This window comes from Eurosta solidaginis, chromosome 2 (assembly GCF_040869045.1).
Source record: "Eurosta solidaginis isolate ZX-2024a chromosome 2, ASM4086904v1, whole genome shotgun sequence".
In the NCBI taxonomy this organism is placed as follows: Eukaryota; Metazoa; Arthropoda; class Insecta; order Diptera; family Tephritidae; genus Eurosta; species Eurosta solidaginis.
The window spans coordinates 173557028-173575574 of NC_090320.1; the positions used below are offsets into that span (position 1 = coordinate 173557028).

An 18547-nucleotide genomic window follows, 5' to 3' on the forward strand; every position below is an offset into this window, starting at 1 on the left:
GGTGACTTCAGAATGTGTTTGTACGATATGGGTATCAAACGAAAGGTGTTAACTCTTCTGTTTTTAAATGGGAGTGGGTCTTAGTTCTATAGTTTGACGCCTTTTCGAGATATCGCCATAAAGGTGGACCAGGGGTGACTCTAGAATGTGTTTGTACGATAGGGGTATCAAATTAAAGGTATTAATGAGGGTTTTAAGAGGGAGTGACCCTTAGTTGTACATGTGAAGGCGTTTTCGAGACATCGACCAAAATGTGGACCAGGGTAACCCAGAATATCATCTGTCGGGTACCGCTAATTTATTTATATATGTAATACCACGAATAGTATTCCTGCCAAGATTCCAAGGGCTTTTGATTTCGCCCTGCAGAACTTTTTCATTTTATTCTACTTAATATGGGAGGTGTCACACCCCTTTTACAAAGTTTTTTCTAAAGTTATTTTTTGCGCCAATAAACCAATCGAATTACAATGTTTCATCCCTTTTTTCATATTTGGTATAGAAATTTTAAATCATTGGTTTAAGAATGCTTTCTCTTCATATATTCATTCCTTGCTAAGGAATGTGGCTTAAAAGTCAACCCATTCTTCATTCAGTAGTGGAAAAAAAGAATGCACTCCTTAATTCATTCGAAGAAAGAATGAATGAAACACAAACATTTTTCAACACAGAATAAGCATTCAATTGAATGCAGTCTTTGCTGAGTGTGCGCACACTTTTCTATTACCAATCAATTATGAAAAATATCGTACATGCACAAAACCCGCTCAAATATCACATGGTTTATCGAAATTCTCGGAATTAGGAAGCTCCAACCAAATCGCCGATGGGCCTATGCACTTTTATGTATTTAAATGACTTAAACTCAAGTATCTGTTTTTATTATATTATCGACAAAAAATATCCACAATTTACTCTATTTGGTCAATGCACAATGTGGTCCTGTACAAAATGCATTTTACAACAATAGCAAAATAAGTAGTAACATTTTGACATATAGCAAGAAAGCAATAGATTGTCTTTGCGAAGTTTCAGCCAAATTCGACTATATCTTCATGTCTTTTGAATACTTTATATAATCAAGAGCCCTATGGTTTTATGTAAGCGAGTTATCCGCGAGATTTACCTAAAAAGGTAACCAATCAACTCATAAGAGCCTAACATTTTTTGATCTTACACGATTAATTAAAAAAAAATCAGCCCAATTACGAAGTATACAAAATCTGCTATGAAGTACTATTTCTTGTATGTCTTATGTTCGGACACCATGAAGATGATTTAAGACTTTCCTGGTATATAATTAACTACTTGTTTGTTTGTTTTCGAAATGGTACCATCGGAATATACCAGTAGATGCTTCTTTCTTTTCAGTTGCGCTCTTAAATAAACATAATAATTGATATTCAATAATTATAAGCCGGTGTTAAGCTCATGAATTCTTAAATATTAAACTACTTGAATAATTAGAAGGGGCTATTTTTCCTATTGACCAATTTTACGCCTTTTTTGCACCCAACTCCTAAATTGATTTAACATATCTGTTGGCGATGAAAGTATACAAAAAAATAACCTTGGGGAAAAAGTATTTAGTACTGAATGGAAAAAAAGTGTGCATTCAATTCAACTTTACATTCAATAAAGATTGGGAATGGTTCCTACATTCACACTCTATATTGATTTATATTTTACCGTTCAATAACACACACACTTTAGTTTTGAGTTAAAGTATTTTAAGCCATTCAGGAATGGAGATTTGTTATATGCAACCAAAAAATCACAAATTTTTAAAAGAATGCTGAGAGAATGCACACTCAATTGATTCAATCTTTTTACAGCTCTGGGGATTATGCAGTTCAGTACTTATTGGGTATTTGTAAATTGATTGCTTTTTATTTCTACTGCTAATATTTTTCGAAAAATCGCAAAGGAATAACACAGTTTACGGATGCCAATTCGGTTCGGGAGCAGAATGGCTGCAATTGTCAAAAAAATTGTCAGCCGAGCAAACCTCTTGTGATTGAATAATGGGATAACATCACCATATATTTAATTAGCCTTGATTTCAACCTTGCTTTGATAATTGTGTCATAACAAAATCTGTTGTCTCCGAAAAAATTTAATAATTCCAGAAGTTAGGAAAAAAAAAATTTATATTTGTGAAAAAACACATCATCTGTTGCAGAGTTGTTATATTTAGCAAAGAGAAGGGGCCGAGAGCGAAAGTGGGGATCGGATGAAAAACTCATACACGTAAAAGGGAATTTCTTCAAGCACCACAAATAAAAATATATGATAATTTAGTTGGTGTTTGGTATTCTTTCAATCACTAAAGCCAACAGGAATCAAAAACAAAAATTAGTGTTCCTATATGGTGAAGCGGAGGAGTAAAAAGTGGAAGAGCAACAATGTTAAAACTCTAATAAAAATAGAAACCAATGATTGAGATTAACAGATACAAACGGCCAGTCTACCCTCAGAAGGAAAAGCAAAAAATTATTAAACCCCTGTCTTTATCGTAACAAAATTAAATTTCCATCTATAATTTGCATTGGTACTACAAGTGCGAAACGTTTCGAGTTACTTTGCGTCCAGAAAAGCTGTTTAGTTTCAGAATATACAAGCTAAAACGCCTATAATCAAGACAAAAGTTAAGCGGAAACCCAATGCCCAAAGATAACAAATTTGGAGCACAGGAGCGTCAAAAGAGTTTACTATTTAGCAATAGCAATAACAGCCATTCATCGAGCAGTTCTGCGAATGGTGGTCGTTATCGAAAATTTTTTATACGTGGGCGCACAACAGTGGGTGTTCAAAGTTCGACAGCTGCTGGCAGTGGGCTACGTGACCAATATGCCGGAACCGCAAGTACCAGTATCCTTCAATCTACTACAAGTAGTAATGTACCTGCTTGCGCAAATCCCAAGCAACAAAAGTTGCACGAAATTCAACGGAAGTTCCCTCTTTGGCTGCCTGAATATAAAACCAAAGCTTTCAATGTTAGCCTCACAACGATTGTAACCTTTCATGGTTTTTTACTATATTGAAACTTATTTATCATTTAGCCTCATTTGCAGAACGGCAAGTTAATTTTTTAATTCAGAGTTAACCTGGAATGGAGGTTACCAATCATACATGTTGAACAATTTTTTAAATTAACTCTGAGCTAACAAAATAATTTGCCGCTCTGGAGGTGGGCCCTTAGGTTTTATTTCTTATTCTCATTTCTCTCTTTACCTAATAGGCCTCCATGGATGAAAAATATGTTGAATCAATTTGGGCAAGCTTAAAAAATGCTATACAGGAGATTCAAAAGAAAAACAACTCTGGACTGTCATTTGAGCAACTATACCGTAATGCTTATAATATGGTTCTTCATAAGCACGGTAATCGGCTCTATTATGGTTTACGTGAAGTGGTATCCGAGCATTTAGAACACAAAGTGCGTCAAGATGTTCTTGAAAGCTTGCACAATAATTTTTTACCAAGGCTGAATCAAGCTTGGAACGATCATCAAACCTCTATGGTTATGATACGTGATATATTAATGTATATGGATCGCGTTTACGTACAACAACGAGAAGTGGACAATGTGTACAATTTGGGACTGATATTGTTCAGGGATCAGGTAAAACGTGTATATATTAATATATATGAATATACAATATATTTTTTTCTGTATAGATTGTCCGCTACTCTGAGATACAGAAAGCTTTACGCGAAACTTTACTTGGCATGGTAATGGACGAGCGTAGTGGTGAAGCTATTAATCATTTAGCAATCAAAAATGCTTGTCAAATGCTTATGTCATTAGGAATTAATACGCGTTCTGTTTATGAGGATGATTTCGAGAAACCTTTTCTAGCACAATCTGCATCGTTCTATAAGTTCGAATCGCATAAATTTCTCAATGAAAATAATGCTGGCGTTTACATTAAAAAAGTAGAGGTATGTACAGATTTGTCGGGTATATCAGTGAATTAATCGTAGTCCAAAAAAACATCTAAAATGATATGCTCACTGAGTCCGACTAACTATAGTTGAAAATGTATATTTAAAGTATAAGCTAAGCTCTAATAACAAGGCTTTAAGCGAAGGGGTTTTCATAAGTTTCAAGAAAAAAAAAATATATATATATATATATAAATATATATGTATATACTATAGTTAAATTTCGATTCAATGTCTTTCAGGCTCGTATACAAGAAGAATCTGCAAGAGCAGCTCTTTATTTAGATAAAGACACGGAACCGCGAATTGTTAAAGTTGTCGAAGATGAGCTTATTAAAAAACATATGCGCACGATTGTTGAAATGGAAAATTCTGGGGTAGTTTACATGATAAAAAACTCAAAAACTGAAGACCTTGCATGTACTTATAAACTATTTTCGCGCCTAAAAGAGGAGGGCCTGAAAGTAATTGCCGATACCATGTCTTCATATTTGCGTGAACAAGGTCGAATACTAGTAAAGGAAGAAGAAAATGGCAACACAAATCCCATAATATTTGTGCAAAATTTGCTAGATTTAAAAGATCGTTTTGATCAATTTTTGCATCATTCGTTTAACAATGATCGGTTATTTAAAAACGTTATATCAGCTGATTTTGAACACTTTCTAAATTTAAACCAAAAGTCTCCGGAATATCTTTCGTTATTTATTGATGATAAACTTAAAAAAGGTGGTAAAGGCGTAAGTATCTATAATGTTAAATTAAAATTCTTAAAAAAGTGGCTATAATAAATGAAAATATTTTAGATGAGCGAGCAAGAAATTGAAACAATATTGGACAAAACTATGGTTCTTTTCCGTTTCCTTTTGGAGAAGGATGTTTTCGAACGCTATTACAAAACACATTTAGCTAAACGGCTGCTACTAAATAAATCAGTCTCAGACGATTTTGAGAAGAATATGATCTCAAAACTGAAGGTGATGTTAAATATATTTTAATTATTTATATATACATTTTGATCATCATTCAAATTGTCATTACTTATAGACTGAGTGTGGCTGTCAATTTACATCAAAACTAGAAGGAATGTTTAAGGATATGTCTGTATCTAACACTATAATGGAGGAATTTAAGAATTATGTCAATATACACAATTTACCATTATCAGGCGTTGAACTGACAGTGAGAATACTTACTACTGGGTTTTGGCCCACTCAGGTACGTGGTTATAGTAGAATGTTGTGAACGGGACTACATGTGTAACAAATTTAGACATCAACGCCAAACTGCAATATACCATCGGCGCCGCGGGAAGCTTTTGAAATATTTAAAAAGTTCTACTTGGATAAACATTCTGGAAGACAGTTAACACTGCAACCACAAATGGGTAAATAACTCTTAAACTTAACAAGTTATAGATGTTAAGAAGTCCTTGATTTCCCAAGGAGTTTTTTACGAGATGCCCCTAAAGTTTATTAACGGCTTTATTATGTATAACGCATTGTGACGCGAGGAGTCACTTTCACCCAAGTGAACCCAAATTAGTATCATATAAGAGCATTCACTCCCTTCAGTGACTTGTTGTTGTGTCAGTGACTATCGGTGACTGCCGGTGATTGTATTGTCTCCCGTTTGCTTCATTCATTTCGTTTTATTATATTTTTGGAGTCAAAATTGAAGAATGTGGACATTTCATGAAAAAAAATTGCAATTAATTAGTCCATAGACCACCGATAAAGGTTATATTTAGAACTTCGTTCAGTGTGTGTGCATATTTGGTAAAAATTTACAGGAATAAATAAAATTTCCGAAACCTATAAAAATCATAACCCTTCTTCCCTTAGTAGTAAAAATTCGTCAGAGAAAATTATTTCGACTTAATTTTTTAATCCGAAAGAAATTATTAAATCCGGACTTTTATTTATATGCACGAAAATAAAACTTAAATCCGAAATTTTATTTTTTAGGGACAGAATAAAAGTCTGGCGCTATGACTATGGAACGGCTCCTCCAAATGAAACATGTTTTTTTGTACCGAACCCTTGTTTCAACAGAAATCCGTGCATCAAACTTTAAGGCAATATCTCAATTAGATCAAACTTTACTCATGGCGAGAGAACATGTGTACGTCTGCTATGGAAAAGTATAATTATTTTACTTTGAGAGTTATAGGTTTTCGATAAGAAATTTCCAGTATTATTTAGAAAAATTTGAAAGCGTTCCTTCAGGTTCCAAATCCAGATATTTAGGAGAATCGATTGGTAAAAAATTCGTTTAATTTGTATAAATCGTACCTTAGTCATGGGCCTGAACTTTTATTCTGTTCTTAAAAAATAAAAGTCCGGATTTTACTCTTATTTTCATTCTTATATAATAAATGTTCCAATGTTACTCTTATTTTCGGAGTTATTTAAAAAAAAATTTAGAAAAATAAAAAAAGATGCATGATTCGTCATGAAAACGCTATGCCTCGAAATCTGGAAACTCTGCCGCCCCTAATATCCGGAGCTTTGACCTGGAGAGCGCAGGATACGAACACAGAACGTGCTCAACCGTTTCTTCCTGCAGCTCGCACTCCCTACTGTTACTGACGAGGCCTAGCTTACAAGCATCCGAGGCCAGAAGGCAGTGTCGAGTTAGTATGCCCATTATAAGCCTTAAGTCTTCTCTTTTCAGAGATATGAGCCATTATGTGAGTCTCGTATGCTTTGCATATGATCTTAGAAATTTTGCTACCCCGCGCTTTTGTCTACGCTCCTGCTTGATGGATCACATGCAACTCCTGTTTCCTTTTGATTTCTCCCAAACGGATTGGGGCGTCTATCGTCGTTTCAGCGAGTGTTGCACCTTCCTCTGCAAATTCATCGCCAGATGAATTTCGCTACCTTATATCCCTTTATGACAGGGAACCTATACCAATGCAGCCCGATATTTTGAGAGGGTTCTGTTAAGCTCCCTATCTGGTTGTTCCCGTTCTAACATTAGTTCTTTGTCCGGGCTAGTATGCCGCTCCTTTACTGAGCGCACTGACTGCACACTATCAACGCTATCCGCGTCCGAGTCATCGCTGATAGCGATTTCCTCTTCCCCGGCTGGCGACGCCATGACCTTTTCCTTCTCATAGTTAATTTCGTTAAAAGTTTTTGAGCTAATCTTGGTCGTACACAAGGCGGGCTCAGCGGTCTAATGCTAAACATGGGGATAAAAGCCGTCCGCTACAACAGAGCCCCTTACTTTGGTAAGGTCATCATTACTTGCCGAGGCGGCCCGGTATCGCGAAGGCTGCGTCCAACTACAGCCGAATATATCCCCTGGCTGCAAATCGTCCAACGGGCACGGTCCGCATAACACCCTGGATTAGGGGGTTGGCATTCTTGGTCACCGACATCCCGCCTCCCTCCTATGAAGCGAAACGGCGTAGATGCAGGCCCTAAACCGCTCAGCCGCAGAGTCGGAAGCTACGGAGTTTGGCTAAGCCCTCACACCAATGACAAGGTGCCTGCTATAGTGAGATGGATAACTTTTGTTAGTAATGTTTTTCGCAGACTCTGTGTGGATAAGACTTAGGGGTTCCTTATAGTTTTTAGATTAAACAGCTGTGCAGGCCCAATGTCATCATAGTGCTTGATCAAGAAGTTGTTTGTTGGGGTGTACCTGTTTGTTCGAATTCACCAAAAACTGTCTGTTCAGCACTTCATTATGCTGCTTTATGTTGAGCCCTTTTGCTATACTATCTACTGAAAAAGTAAAAAGTTCTTAATAAAGATCGTGACTATGCTCTCGTGCCTTGAGCTTCGAAGGGCATGGGCCACAATTGAGCCGGAGGGTTGGTGCCAGGGTGCAGAAATGGCAGAACATACTATACACGCGTATACGGATGGTTCCAAATTAATGGAAGGGGTTGGGCTTGTCGGGTTCAGCCGATCGCTGCCTCTTGCCTTTGAAGGATTCTTCCTCTTCGATGCGGTTGTAAAATTGACGGTTGCTCGCAGAAAAGTTTTCGTAAGTGAACATTTCTCCTCTGTCTCGCGGGCCCATGCTAAGCGATGTGGTTGTTGTCCTTTGCCGGATGCAGGTCCAGTACGTTCCGGTAACAAGCACCACAAAAGTACTTGCCCGACCATCTCGGGAACGATTTGCATGCACATGCAACCTTCTAGGCCATACCGCCCTCCCACCCCCTAGATCCATCAGGAGGTCGGGGTCGCCAGAGCCTCGGGTGTTAATGAAACAGGATTCGCCTCGGGTTGGTGAGGTTGACATTTGGATTGGAGAAGCTGTATATTGCGCTGGCAACCCCTTGAGAGGGTTGCGCTACACAACCCCTTGAATTAATTTGGATTTTAGTCGCCTGGACTGGGGCGTTTACCAAGGAGGCTAACTAGCCGGAATGGCCGGAACCGAACCGCAAAATCTTCAAAGCGGATCGAAGAGGGAGTATAAATACAGGAAAGCCATGTACCTCAAAAGCTGTAATACAGGAAGGGGATTGAGAAGCAAATACACAAATGTTAATAACAAATGTTTTCACCGAAAAGATGAGTGAAGTTGCGAAGCAGTCCCTGACTGTGGCACTACTAGATTGCAGCGTCACCAATGCGCAGATGTCAACCTAAAGGTGGATATCCGTAGAAGGGGAGCTGATCACTATGATGATCAAAATGATGCATGATGAACCGAACATTCCGCTACCAGCCTTCGAAACAGCTGGATGGCACCATGGGGTTAAACTGATGACCTGCACCAATAACGCGACTTTATAATGGCTGCAGAGAGTTGGTCCAGACCTTCAAAAACAAGAAAGTGCAAGATTGAAGGTGGTGGATAGAGCACTGATCCCCACGATACCAAAGGCCAAGGTTTGGATACCCCGAGTCGTGAAGGTGGAAGACATACTAAACATGCTGCAGTGGCAGAACCCGAACATACTAACACGGGATTTGCTCCAAATTAATAAGGAATCGGATGATCTGTTGCACTCACAGCTTAGGGAAATGTCCTGGGGCGCAGGTAGGTTATTTTTGCGCCTTAAAAAGAGGAGTCCTCAGGACAATAACCCCGATACGCTAAAAGCAGGGGAGGTGGAAAAGGACCTCGATAACCAGAAATAGCGCAAATTGACGGGAGAAAAGGCGTAGTGGCAGAGGTGCTAATCAATGGTGCTGAGAACCGTAAGAAAAACCAAAACATGCTAAAAGCAGGAGAGGTGGAAAATGACCACGATGGCCTGGAAGTAGCAGGAAAAGACAAGGGCATACACGTAGAAGCGGAAGTATTGGAAGTAGACAAACAGCTCAATGATGCTGCGAATCTAACAAAGACGATTCGAACAGGAGAGGAAGAAACGGACCTCCAGACTCAGAAAACAGCGGAAAAAATCCATTGCGTGAGCGCAGTGTAACAGCAGCCTTATAATCTCACCCTGTTTCCCACTTGGTGCAACCCTGTTTTCTATTGTGAATGGACAACAGGTGTTGAAACAAGTTGGAAACGGGGAGGTCGGCTCGAAAAATAAGAGCGGCCATTAATATAAATTTGGACGAAGAAAAGAGGCGACACGAACTAAGTGGAAAGATTAAAAATCAATTTAAGTGTACAAACTAAAAATAAAACTAAATAAAGTGTACGGTAATTTAAGAAACATTTATTAAACTACAAACAAAAACTAAAGTAAGTAAAACAAAAGAACATAAACTTAAACATAAAATACGTGTTTGATAATTGGAAGTGTGTGCGCGTATTAGTAGGGTGTGCGCGCAAGAACAATTTTTTTGGAGAAGTTCCAAAATGGAACTTCACATGGCGACCGTGAGGCAGCGTGTCGGATCAAATGTAGGATGGAGCACCAGGCCACCTTCATAAGGCAGCACAATTTTTGAAAACCGTTAAACGGGCCTAAATGGAAAATATATAAAACATAAAATGCAGAAATCTACGAAAAAAATATAAAATACAAAAATCTTCACAAAAAAAAATACAAAATACAAAAACTTCAAAAAAATAAAAATCAACAAAAAAATCTTCAGTACTACAAAAATTTCATCATAAAAAATCAAAAAGAAACTGTACCACGTCATAACGGGATAAGGCAGATCACGCCACCCCGACACAAAAAACGAAGGCACCATAATTAGCGGCACATCGAAAAAAATAGCAGCAGTAAGAGGAAGCTGAACGGGAAAAATTAGCAGGGCGAATGGACGACGGCAGCAGCAGAACGCCAGCAGCGGCGGCAGCGTATGGTGCGGTTTGCAGTATGTATGTATGTATATATGAAATGTAATATGTAGTTGCTTTCGAAATGTGTACATATAATTTTTTCATAAATATTTTTCGCTAACATACTTAAATTCTTTTTAAATTCGATCAATCATAAATCTAATCGCAATATGTGTGTTTTATTCAATTTTGCCAATTTTCATAATATTTTTATACAAAATAGATTTAAATTTTCATAAGTAAAGGAATTTAGATTTGCAACAATAATGTGTATAGCTTGAAATATAATCAGTCTAAATCAAACTTGTATATGTATAACTCACAAATTTGCTTTTCAACCAATGTAATTACTAACATTCTGGCAAATACGTACTGTTAACATTGTTCAAAATTGAAGCAAAATGGACATTCTCAAATTTATTTGTTAATTAAAGTAGTTTGCGATATCTTCATATACGTAATAGACGTAGATCGAAACAAAATTGATTTTGAGATTTTTTTTTTTGCATCAATTTAAATTATCAACTATTTTCAAATTTTTTTTTTACACAAATCGAAAAAGTGAAATTGGTCATACATATATATTTTCTTTGTAAAATATACAAAACAATATATTTAGAACAATAAATTTTTATAGAGTGTGTATGTATATGCATATATTACATAAATTGTGGCTAAAAGCGAAGCATTAAAAAAAAAAGACGTATGCATATACATAGTACATAGTTTGAAAATTTAAGTAATTTTAAATATATCCAATACTTTTGAAATACTTTAACAAACTTTAAAAATTCAATACATTGAAAAAAAAAAACAAAACAGTTTTGGTGAAACGGTGCGGCCGACACGTTAAATAATGATGAAAACTTAATAAATTTTTACAATTATATACTCAACATTTTGCTGTGTAGCGGTGCGGCCGACACGTTAAATATTACAATTTAATACTTTTTGTGCAACGGTGCGGCCGTCACGTTAAACAATATTGTAATAAATACTAAATTGCAATAAACATATCACGTTTAAAATTAATATCATCTTGTGAAAATTGGGAAAAATAGATCAGTCTTCCATTGTAGGTCGTATATGGTAGCACACCCGGTACAAATCAAAATTTTTCAAAGCCAAAACTTAATTGACGGTTCATCTGGAATACAATTCAATCCACTTTCAAGCAATTCTAACTTCAAATAATCCCAACAAATTTATGCCAAAATTCAATACACAGTTCGAGTAAAGCGGTTTCAAATTAGTTTATACAATCATTTAAACTTTCTTTTCCCATTCATAACAAAACTTGCCACTTTCTCTAATTCAACTCAGGTGATAAAACCATTTCAACTTCTCTTTCAATTTAAATTTGTTCAAATTCATAACTCAAATCTGCAGCAACAATTCAATTTAGGTTAATACATTTTAGGTTTCTAAAATATTTGAAATCTCTTTTCCATTCAAATTTGTTCATATTCATAACTCAAACAATTTGGGTTATAAAACCATTCCAAATTTCTTTTTCATTCAGATTCGTTCATATTCATACCACAAACTTGCAACTTTTTCACAATTCGATTTAGATTATAAAATCATTTCAACCTTCTTTTTCATTCAAATTTGTTAATATCCAAGCATACAAAGCTGGAAGTGTAAGAGTTTTTCTTATGCTAATGTCAAATTTCGAAACAAAATTCAAAGAATTGAGAGAAAATTTCTTTAAAATTAGAAAACGCGTTTTACATACAGGTCGTTCTTTACCGACAAGGCAAGAGAAGTTAGATGAATATAAAAATTAATTAAATGAGTCTTATAATAACATTTTAGTAGAAGTAAAGGGTCATTTTGAAAACCGACCTAGACCAGTTGCTGTGAATAAAAGTTTATCACGTTGGAGGGAAGAATTAATTAAATGTTTTACAAAACTCAACTACACAGTTAAAGTACCAAACAACTGAAGCGACTTAGTCCAAGATAACATTTTTATATCAGATACTGATCGGGAAGAAAAATAATCCTTCGACGCATACAAAATCGATTTTGAGGAAGAAGAAGAATTCTCTGACTCAGCAAAGCCGAAAACACTCGACAGTCGTATCGGTGAACAAAGTTGTTCTTTACCTCATACTGGAAATATTTCATTACAAGAAAACTTCTGTGGTTTCGATAACCCAGTTGTTACATCAAACAATTCTTTAGGGCTTTTAACAACTTTTTCAAATTCCAACCAATCTCGTACTAATTTTCTAGAACCAACAATAATGGCTACACCAGAGCAAAAGAAACAGTTTATTGGGTCGTGGGCGCCCTATAACGGTGACCCCTTAGCGCTAGAGTCTAGATCTTAGAGATTTACAGATCTAGATCTTACGCCAACTTTCATTTCATTGGGTAAATAGAAGCTCGAAGGGAAAGCAAGAGAAGCAATTCCGACAAATATAACATCTATCCAAGAAGTTAAGATGCGCTTAAAAGTCGAATAAAACCAGACAATTCAAAAGTCGTTGCAGGAAATAGCTTCACTTAAAGTAACCAACAACAATCTAACCGAATTCGCTAAACGCGTAGAAGAATTGTCTGATGCTTTAGAGCGGTCTTTAATTATTTAGGGCATGTCAAAGGCCAAAGCGCACGAGATGGCAGTCGAACAGTCACTAAACGTTTGTAGGCTAAATACGCGCTCAGACTTAGTCGAAGCAATTCTGGCAACAACCTCTTTTTATGACGCGAAAGACGTCGTAGCAAAAATGATAGTCGATTAAAACAATCAGGCTACAGAAAGATAGGTATTAGCTTTTCGATCAAGGTTTAACAATCGAAATAATTTTCGCAATAACAATAGAGGCAATAACTACTACAGCAACAATAACAGATACAACAACAATAGCAATTTCATCAGGTTCAATAACAATAGGTACAACAACAACAACGGTAGATACAACAATAACAATCAAAATAGGCAAAACAACAATTATAGACAAAATAACGACAATCGAGGCAATTGTAATTCCTGTAACACTAGCAATAGTCAAAATAGGTTAGAAAACAGAACCAATACTAACGCCGGAAGTTCAAATACGCGAAATAATGCAAACGTTCGCTCTTTAAACTTGGACGCCCCTCAGTAGCGAACACTGAGGGACGAGGAGATGAGCGAATAAATACTTAAAATGCTTTTTGTCTAAACCTAAATTACTCAGATTTTATCGAAATTTATATAACCGGATCTAACAAATTATGTACATTTTTACTAGATACACAAGCTGATATTTCTCTGATTAAAATTTCAAGCTTCAATAAGCAAATTCCAATTAATTCTGACGATATAGTTAATATCACTGCTGTAACATCAAACTCAGTTCCTACCCTGGGTAAAATAAACATAGACCTAAATTTTTCTAATAATCTAGTCGAATATAGCTTACATGTGGTAAACGATGACTTCAATATCCTACCAGACGGTTTACTGGGTAAAGATTTTCTTCATTATAACAAATGTGTAATAAATTAGATTTGATTAAGCTGGTCAACACTTTTTGAATATGTATGTAATAGAAATAGGCTGCAATGACCAAAATTTGCTTTAGTGCAAGTCAAAGGACTCCACTATTCAAGCCCTACGTTTCGCTAATCTTCTTAGCTTCTTCAGGGGCAGACTGCATTTATTAAATAATAGTATAATACACCACAACCAACAACGTTGAACATGAAACATGAAAATAGAAAATTATAGAACTTAAAATTGAAGAACTTTTTGTGTAAATATCACATTAAGATAAAAAAATCTCATGCTCTCATAGCGTAAAGTCGTGCCTAGTCGAGCTCATTCAATTTTCTTTGACAGTAAGTGATACGTTAAACACACCACAGTCGGTTTTATTGTTGTTTTCTTCACAATCGTTTCATTAATCGATACGGAGTGAGCAATACCTAAGTGTTACACCACCATGGCCTCCGCCTCCGGAGGCAATTACTTTGCCTTATTAGATCCGGATGGATATAATTCGGCTCCAAAGAGGAGAAAAAATCAAACAAACAAGCTCAACTTCTCAAATAAAGCGGAGTATCCACTCCTCTCTACAACTAACAAAACAATTAAGACATGCTGCCCAAAATTCATTTTGATGAAGAACAAAAACGCTGATAAACCACTAAATACAATGAACATTTTTCTTCTATCGAAAGCGCTAGAAGGCATTACCTCTCAGCAACCAAAAAAAATTACATTCACACGTGACGGTGATCTTTTGATATTGACACAAAACGAAGAACAAGCAAACCGGTTTCTACAGGCCACACAATTAGCAAACATATGCGAAATAACAACTACACTACACCCGACGCTCAACACCATAAAAGGCGTAATATTTGCACCTCCACTGAAGGAATTAAGTGAAAGTGAAATTGAAGAAGGCTTAAAAGACCAAAACATAGTAGCATGCAAAAAAATCACTAAATTCATTGACGGCAAAGTCATTAATACCCCACTACATATTCTTTCTTTTAACTGCTTCGAACTCCAGAGGAATTAAAGATCGGATTCTTAAACTTTAAGGTAGAGGCCTATATTCCAACGCCACTTCAATGCAAAAACTGTTTCAGATTGGGTCACACAAAAAAACATTGCCGAACCGATGCTAAATGTGACGTTTGCGCCGTCAGCATACATGATCCTACTCCATGCGAAAAAGTTCAGTGCATCAACTGCGACTAACAACACCGCGCAAGTAATAGAAACTGTCCCACGTTCAAGAAAAAGCAAGACATTTTAAAAATAAAAACAATAAATAACTGCTCCTACAGCGAGGCTACTCAAACGGCAAACGAAACTACAAATAGCAGCTACACCTCACCCGTCGAATCGCTCGAAGAAGCAATAAATACAAGGCAAAAGAGAATAAAGGCAACAAAAATCAATAACGAAAACATGATCATCAATGAACACACACAAAATCAAAGTAAACAAATTCAAGAAGAAACAGGTATCCACTTAAAATTTTCAGACTCAAATCTAACAACAAAACACACGTTTAACTATTTAGACACCATAAAATCAAAACAAAATAATTCACCAAATCCCCTTCCTTCATATGCAGGGGATAATGTATTACATTCACTCACTCCAAACAACACACTTACTCAACCACACTACTCATTATACACTAACACATCCCTCCCACAGATCGTCGATGAAAATAAAATGCTCACAATATCTCCCAGTGATACAACAAAACCCAGATATACTATCCTTACAAGAGACTCACCTGAAACCCAATCAAACATGTAAAGATTTATTAAAAAACTTTAACTCTCACTTTAGCACGCAATATAATCCCATGCGTTGTAAAGGTGGTACAGCACTCTGCATCAAAAATCGATTCAGTACAGAATATTAAGTCCACCTAGTGATATCCAAGCTGTAGCTGTGGAAATCTGTCACGATATAAAATTCACAGTATTTTCAATTTACGTCCCCCCATCCGAAACATTGTCCGCGGTTAAATTAAACACTTTGCTAAGTATTAGCACTCAACCGGCCATTTTCCTTGGGGATTTTAACGCTCACAGCATTCTTTGGGGTTCACCCAAAACCAATTCTCGTGGAAAAACAATGGAAACTTTTTTCCTACAAGAAAATCTCTGCCTCCTGAACGACGGGTCTCCTACGCATTTATCCACCCACTCCACCTTATCGTCGGTCGATCTATCATTTGCAGCGGCCACCTTTTCGCCCCTTTTATCCTGGGGCGTAGATACCGAACCACACGGAAGTGATCATTTTCCCATTTGGATTACCATCAATGACGGAATAACCCCTCAGACCACAGCCCCCAGCGCAAAAATTCGTACACGATTTCGGACAGACAAAGCTGATTGGGAACGTTTCTATAATATTGCCTCAAGCAGCTTCAGTAATTCTGACATATCGGAAAATATCAACAAAGAGGCGGCTATTGTTCATAGAAAACTCATATTTGCTGCCAATCAATCTAATCCCCGTTACGTACAACCCCACTGCAATAAAAAAAAGGTACACTGGTGGAATAAAAAAATTGCAGAGCTTCGTGCGAACAAACAGCATCTTTGGCATATATTTAAAAATAATATCTCAAAGGAAAATCTGCTAGCATACAAAAAAGCCAATGCCATATTTAAAAGGGAAGCAAAAATAGCTAAAAGAGAGTCCTTTGCTGTTTTTACATCAACGATTAATCCCAATACCTCAATTAAGTATTTATGGAATGGCATAAATAAGTTATATGGTAGGGACAAACATTTCTCCATTAAGAACATAGTAACAAGAAGTGGCGATCATTTATCCAACGCATCCGAGATCGTTGAATTCTTCGCTGAGTCTTGGTCTAACAACGCTCGGGATACTAACTTCAGCCCGGAATTTATTAGAGAAAAATATCGCAACTTCGAAGTATCCTATCAGCCACCCCTATCGGCAAGACTAATAGAATCGGATATTACTATCATAGAAATAAATGCAGCCCTATCCACTGCCAAAGGTAAAACACCAGGTTTTGACAAAGTAAACTATGATATGCTCAAAAACCTGCCTCCAGCAGGAAAAATACATCTACTAAATATGTATAATTCAATTTTTAAACATGCAACTGGAATTGTGGAATGGAAAATGCATTAGTCATTCCACTTAAAAAACCAGACAAACCAGCGATTAAAATAGAGGGATACAGACCCGTTTCCCTAATTTCGTGCACTGGCAAAATATTAGAAAAAATAATAGCCAGGAGACTAGCGTGGTTTTTGAAAAGAAACAGTCTCATTCATACTAATCAAGTTGCTTTTAAAAGTTCAAAAGGCACAATTGACGATCTCTTATTCATAGATCTCAACATTGCGAATACACTTTCTGCAAAGGAACATTGCTCAGTAATATCATTAGACTTCGACAAAGCGTTCGACAAAATTGGGAGCCACACAATTTTGGACCAGCTACTGCAATGGAAAGTAGGAAATAAAATTTTTTCATTTGTAAAAAGCTTCCTATCCCACAGATTTATAAGGGTTCGAAATAGCTCAGCTTACTCTAAATTATATCCAATAAACAACGGAATACCCCAGGGTTCACCCCTCTCCGTTATACTATTTCAGATTGCCTTCGAGGCACTTAATAAAATAATTGTTAGACACACATTTTTTAAGCACTGTATTTATGCAGATGACCTGTATTTGATAGCTAAGAAAAAAGATAATTCAGGACTGCAAGTTAAGTTCGAAGCTTTGATGGAGGACATCCTGGTTTGGAGCAATATAAACGGAGCCAACATATCGATTGAGAAAAGTAAAGTCCTCCATATATGTCGTAAACAAACTTGCAATCCAGATAATCTATATATACGGACTCACCAACTAAACTATGTAGAAAGTCTGAAAATTTTGGGTGTTTATTTTAGTCATAATTATAAGTGGGATGTACATACAACACACATTAAAAAAGCGCTAGTAAAACGATTAAACTTAATAAAATGCCTTGCCAGCCACCATAGCAACGCTCATCCCAATATAATAGTAAGGGTTGTAAAGGCAATCATAGTGTCTAAAATCGACTACGGCCTTCCTATTTACGGGCATACCACAAAAGGAAACCTACCGATGTTGCAGACAGTATACAACGCGGCGGCCCGATATAGCATAGGGGCTTTTCGTTCCACGCCAATAAGAAACATTCTCATTGAGACAGGTCTAATGACAATAGAAGAAAGGTTTAAAATGCAAACTGCTATACTGATTCCCAAAATATACATGCCAACAGAACCGATGTTTCCACGAAACATTCATACCCACAAAACCAGACGGGTACAATCCGCTTTGGATCACATTACCAAAATAACTCACGAAATGGATTTAGTGCTGAAACCAAAACGAACATATATCAATACTAGGCCCGCTTGGTTGCTAAAGAAGCAAAGTTTGTTGAAATCTCTTGCACAACTGCCGAAAAGCTCCACGTCTCCAGCAACATATTTAGCTCACTTTGCCGAGATCACCAACACCCACTCGGACTGGTCTTTCGTTTTTACTGATGGCTCCAAGACAGATACTGGAACAGCTTTCGCGGTCGTCAATCAAAAATTCGAGGTACTCAAATTGGCACAATTAAAAAACCACTGCTCAGTTTACACAGCCGAAGCGGAAGCCATCTCGTACGCTGTTGAAGCACATCGCTCTCTACGTGGTAAATATATAATATGCACAGACTCCTTGTCCACTATCAACGCCATAGAAAACAGTCTCAATGAAACCTCTACGATAGCAAAAATCAGAGATATATTAATAACACACCCCAACAAACTAAAGTTAATGTGGATTCCAGGCCATATTGGGATAATAGGAAACCATAAAGCCGACGAAGCTGCAA

At 36.7% G+C, this 18547-nt stretch overlaps 1 protein-coding gene across 4 annotated transcripts in view; it reads left to right on the plus strand.

The window, feature by feature from the left end:
- Cul3 (cullin 3) overlaps positions 1 to 18547 on the plus strand; it is a 191850-nt gene that overhangs the window by 34175 nt on the left and 139128 nt on the right. For 3 of the 4 annotated variants that reach the window (XM_067766441.1, XM_067766439.1, XM_067766440.1), the window contains 6 exons: positions 3242 to 3625; positions 3682 to 3945; positions 4191 to 4688; positions 4755 to 4925; positions 4996 to 5166; positions 5221 to 5335. In XM_067766441.1, the coding sequence (XP_067622542.1) occupies positions 3242 to 3625; positions 3682 to 3945; positions 4191 to 4688; positions 4755 to 4925; positions 4996 to 5166; positions 5221 to 5335 (1603 nt within the window). Of the gene's footprint in view, positions 1 to 2207; positions 2997 to 3241; positions 3626 to 3681; positions 3946 to 4190; positions 4689 to 4754; positions 4926 to 4995; positions 5167 to 5220; positions 5336 to 18547 lie in introns of those variants that run through there. The other variant, XM_067766442.1, reaches the window with a different exon arrangement.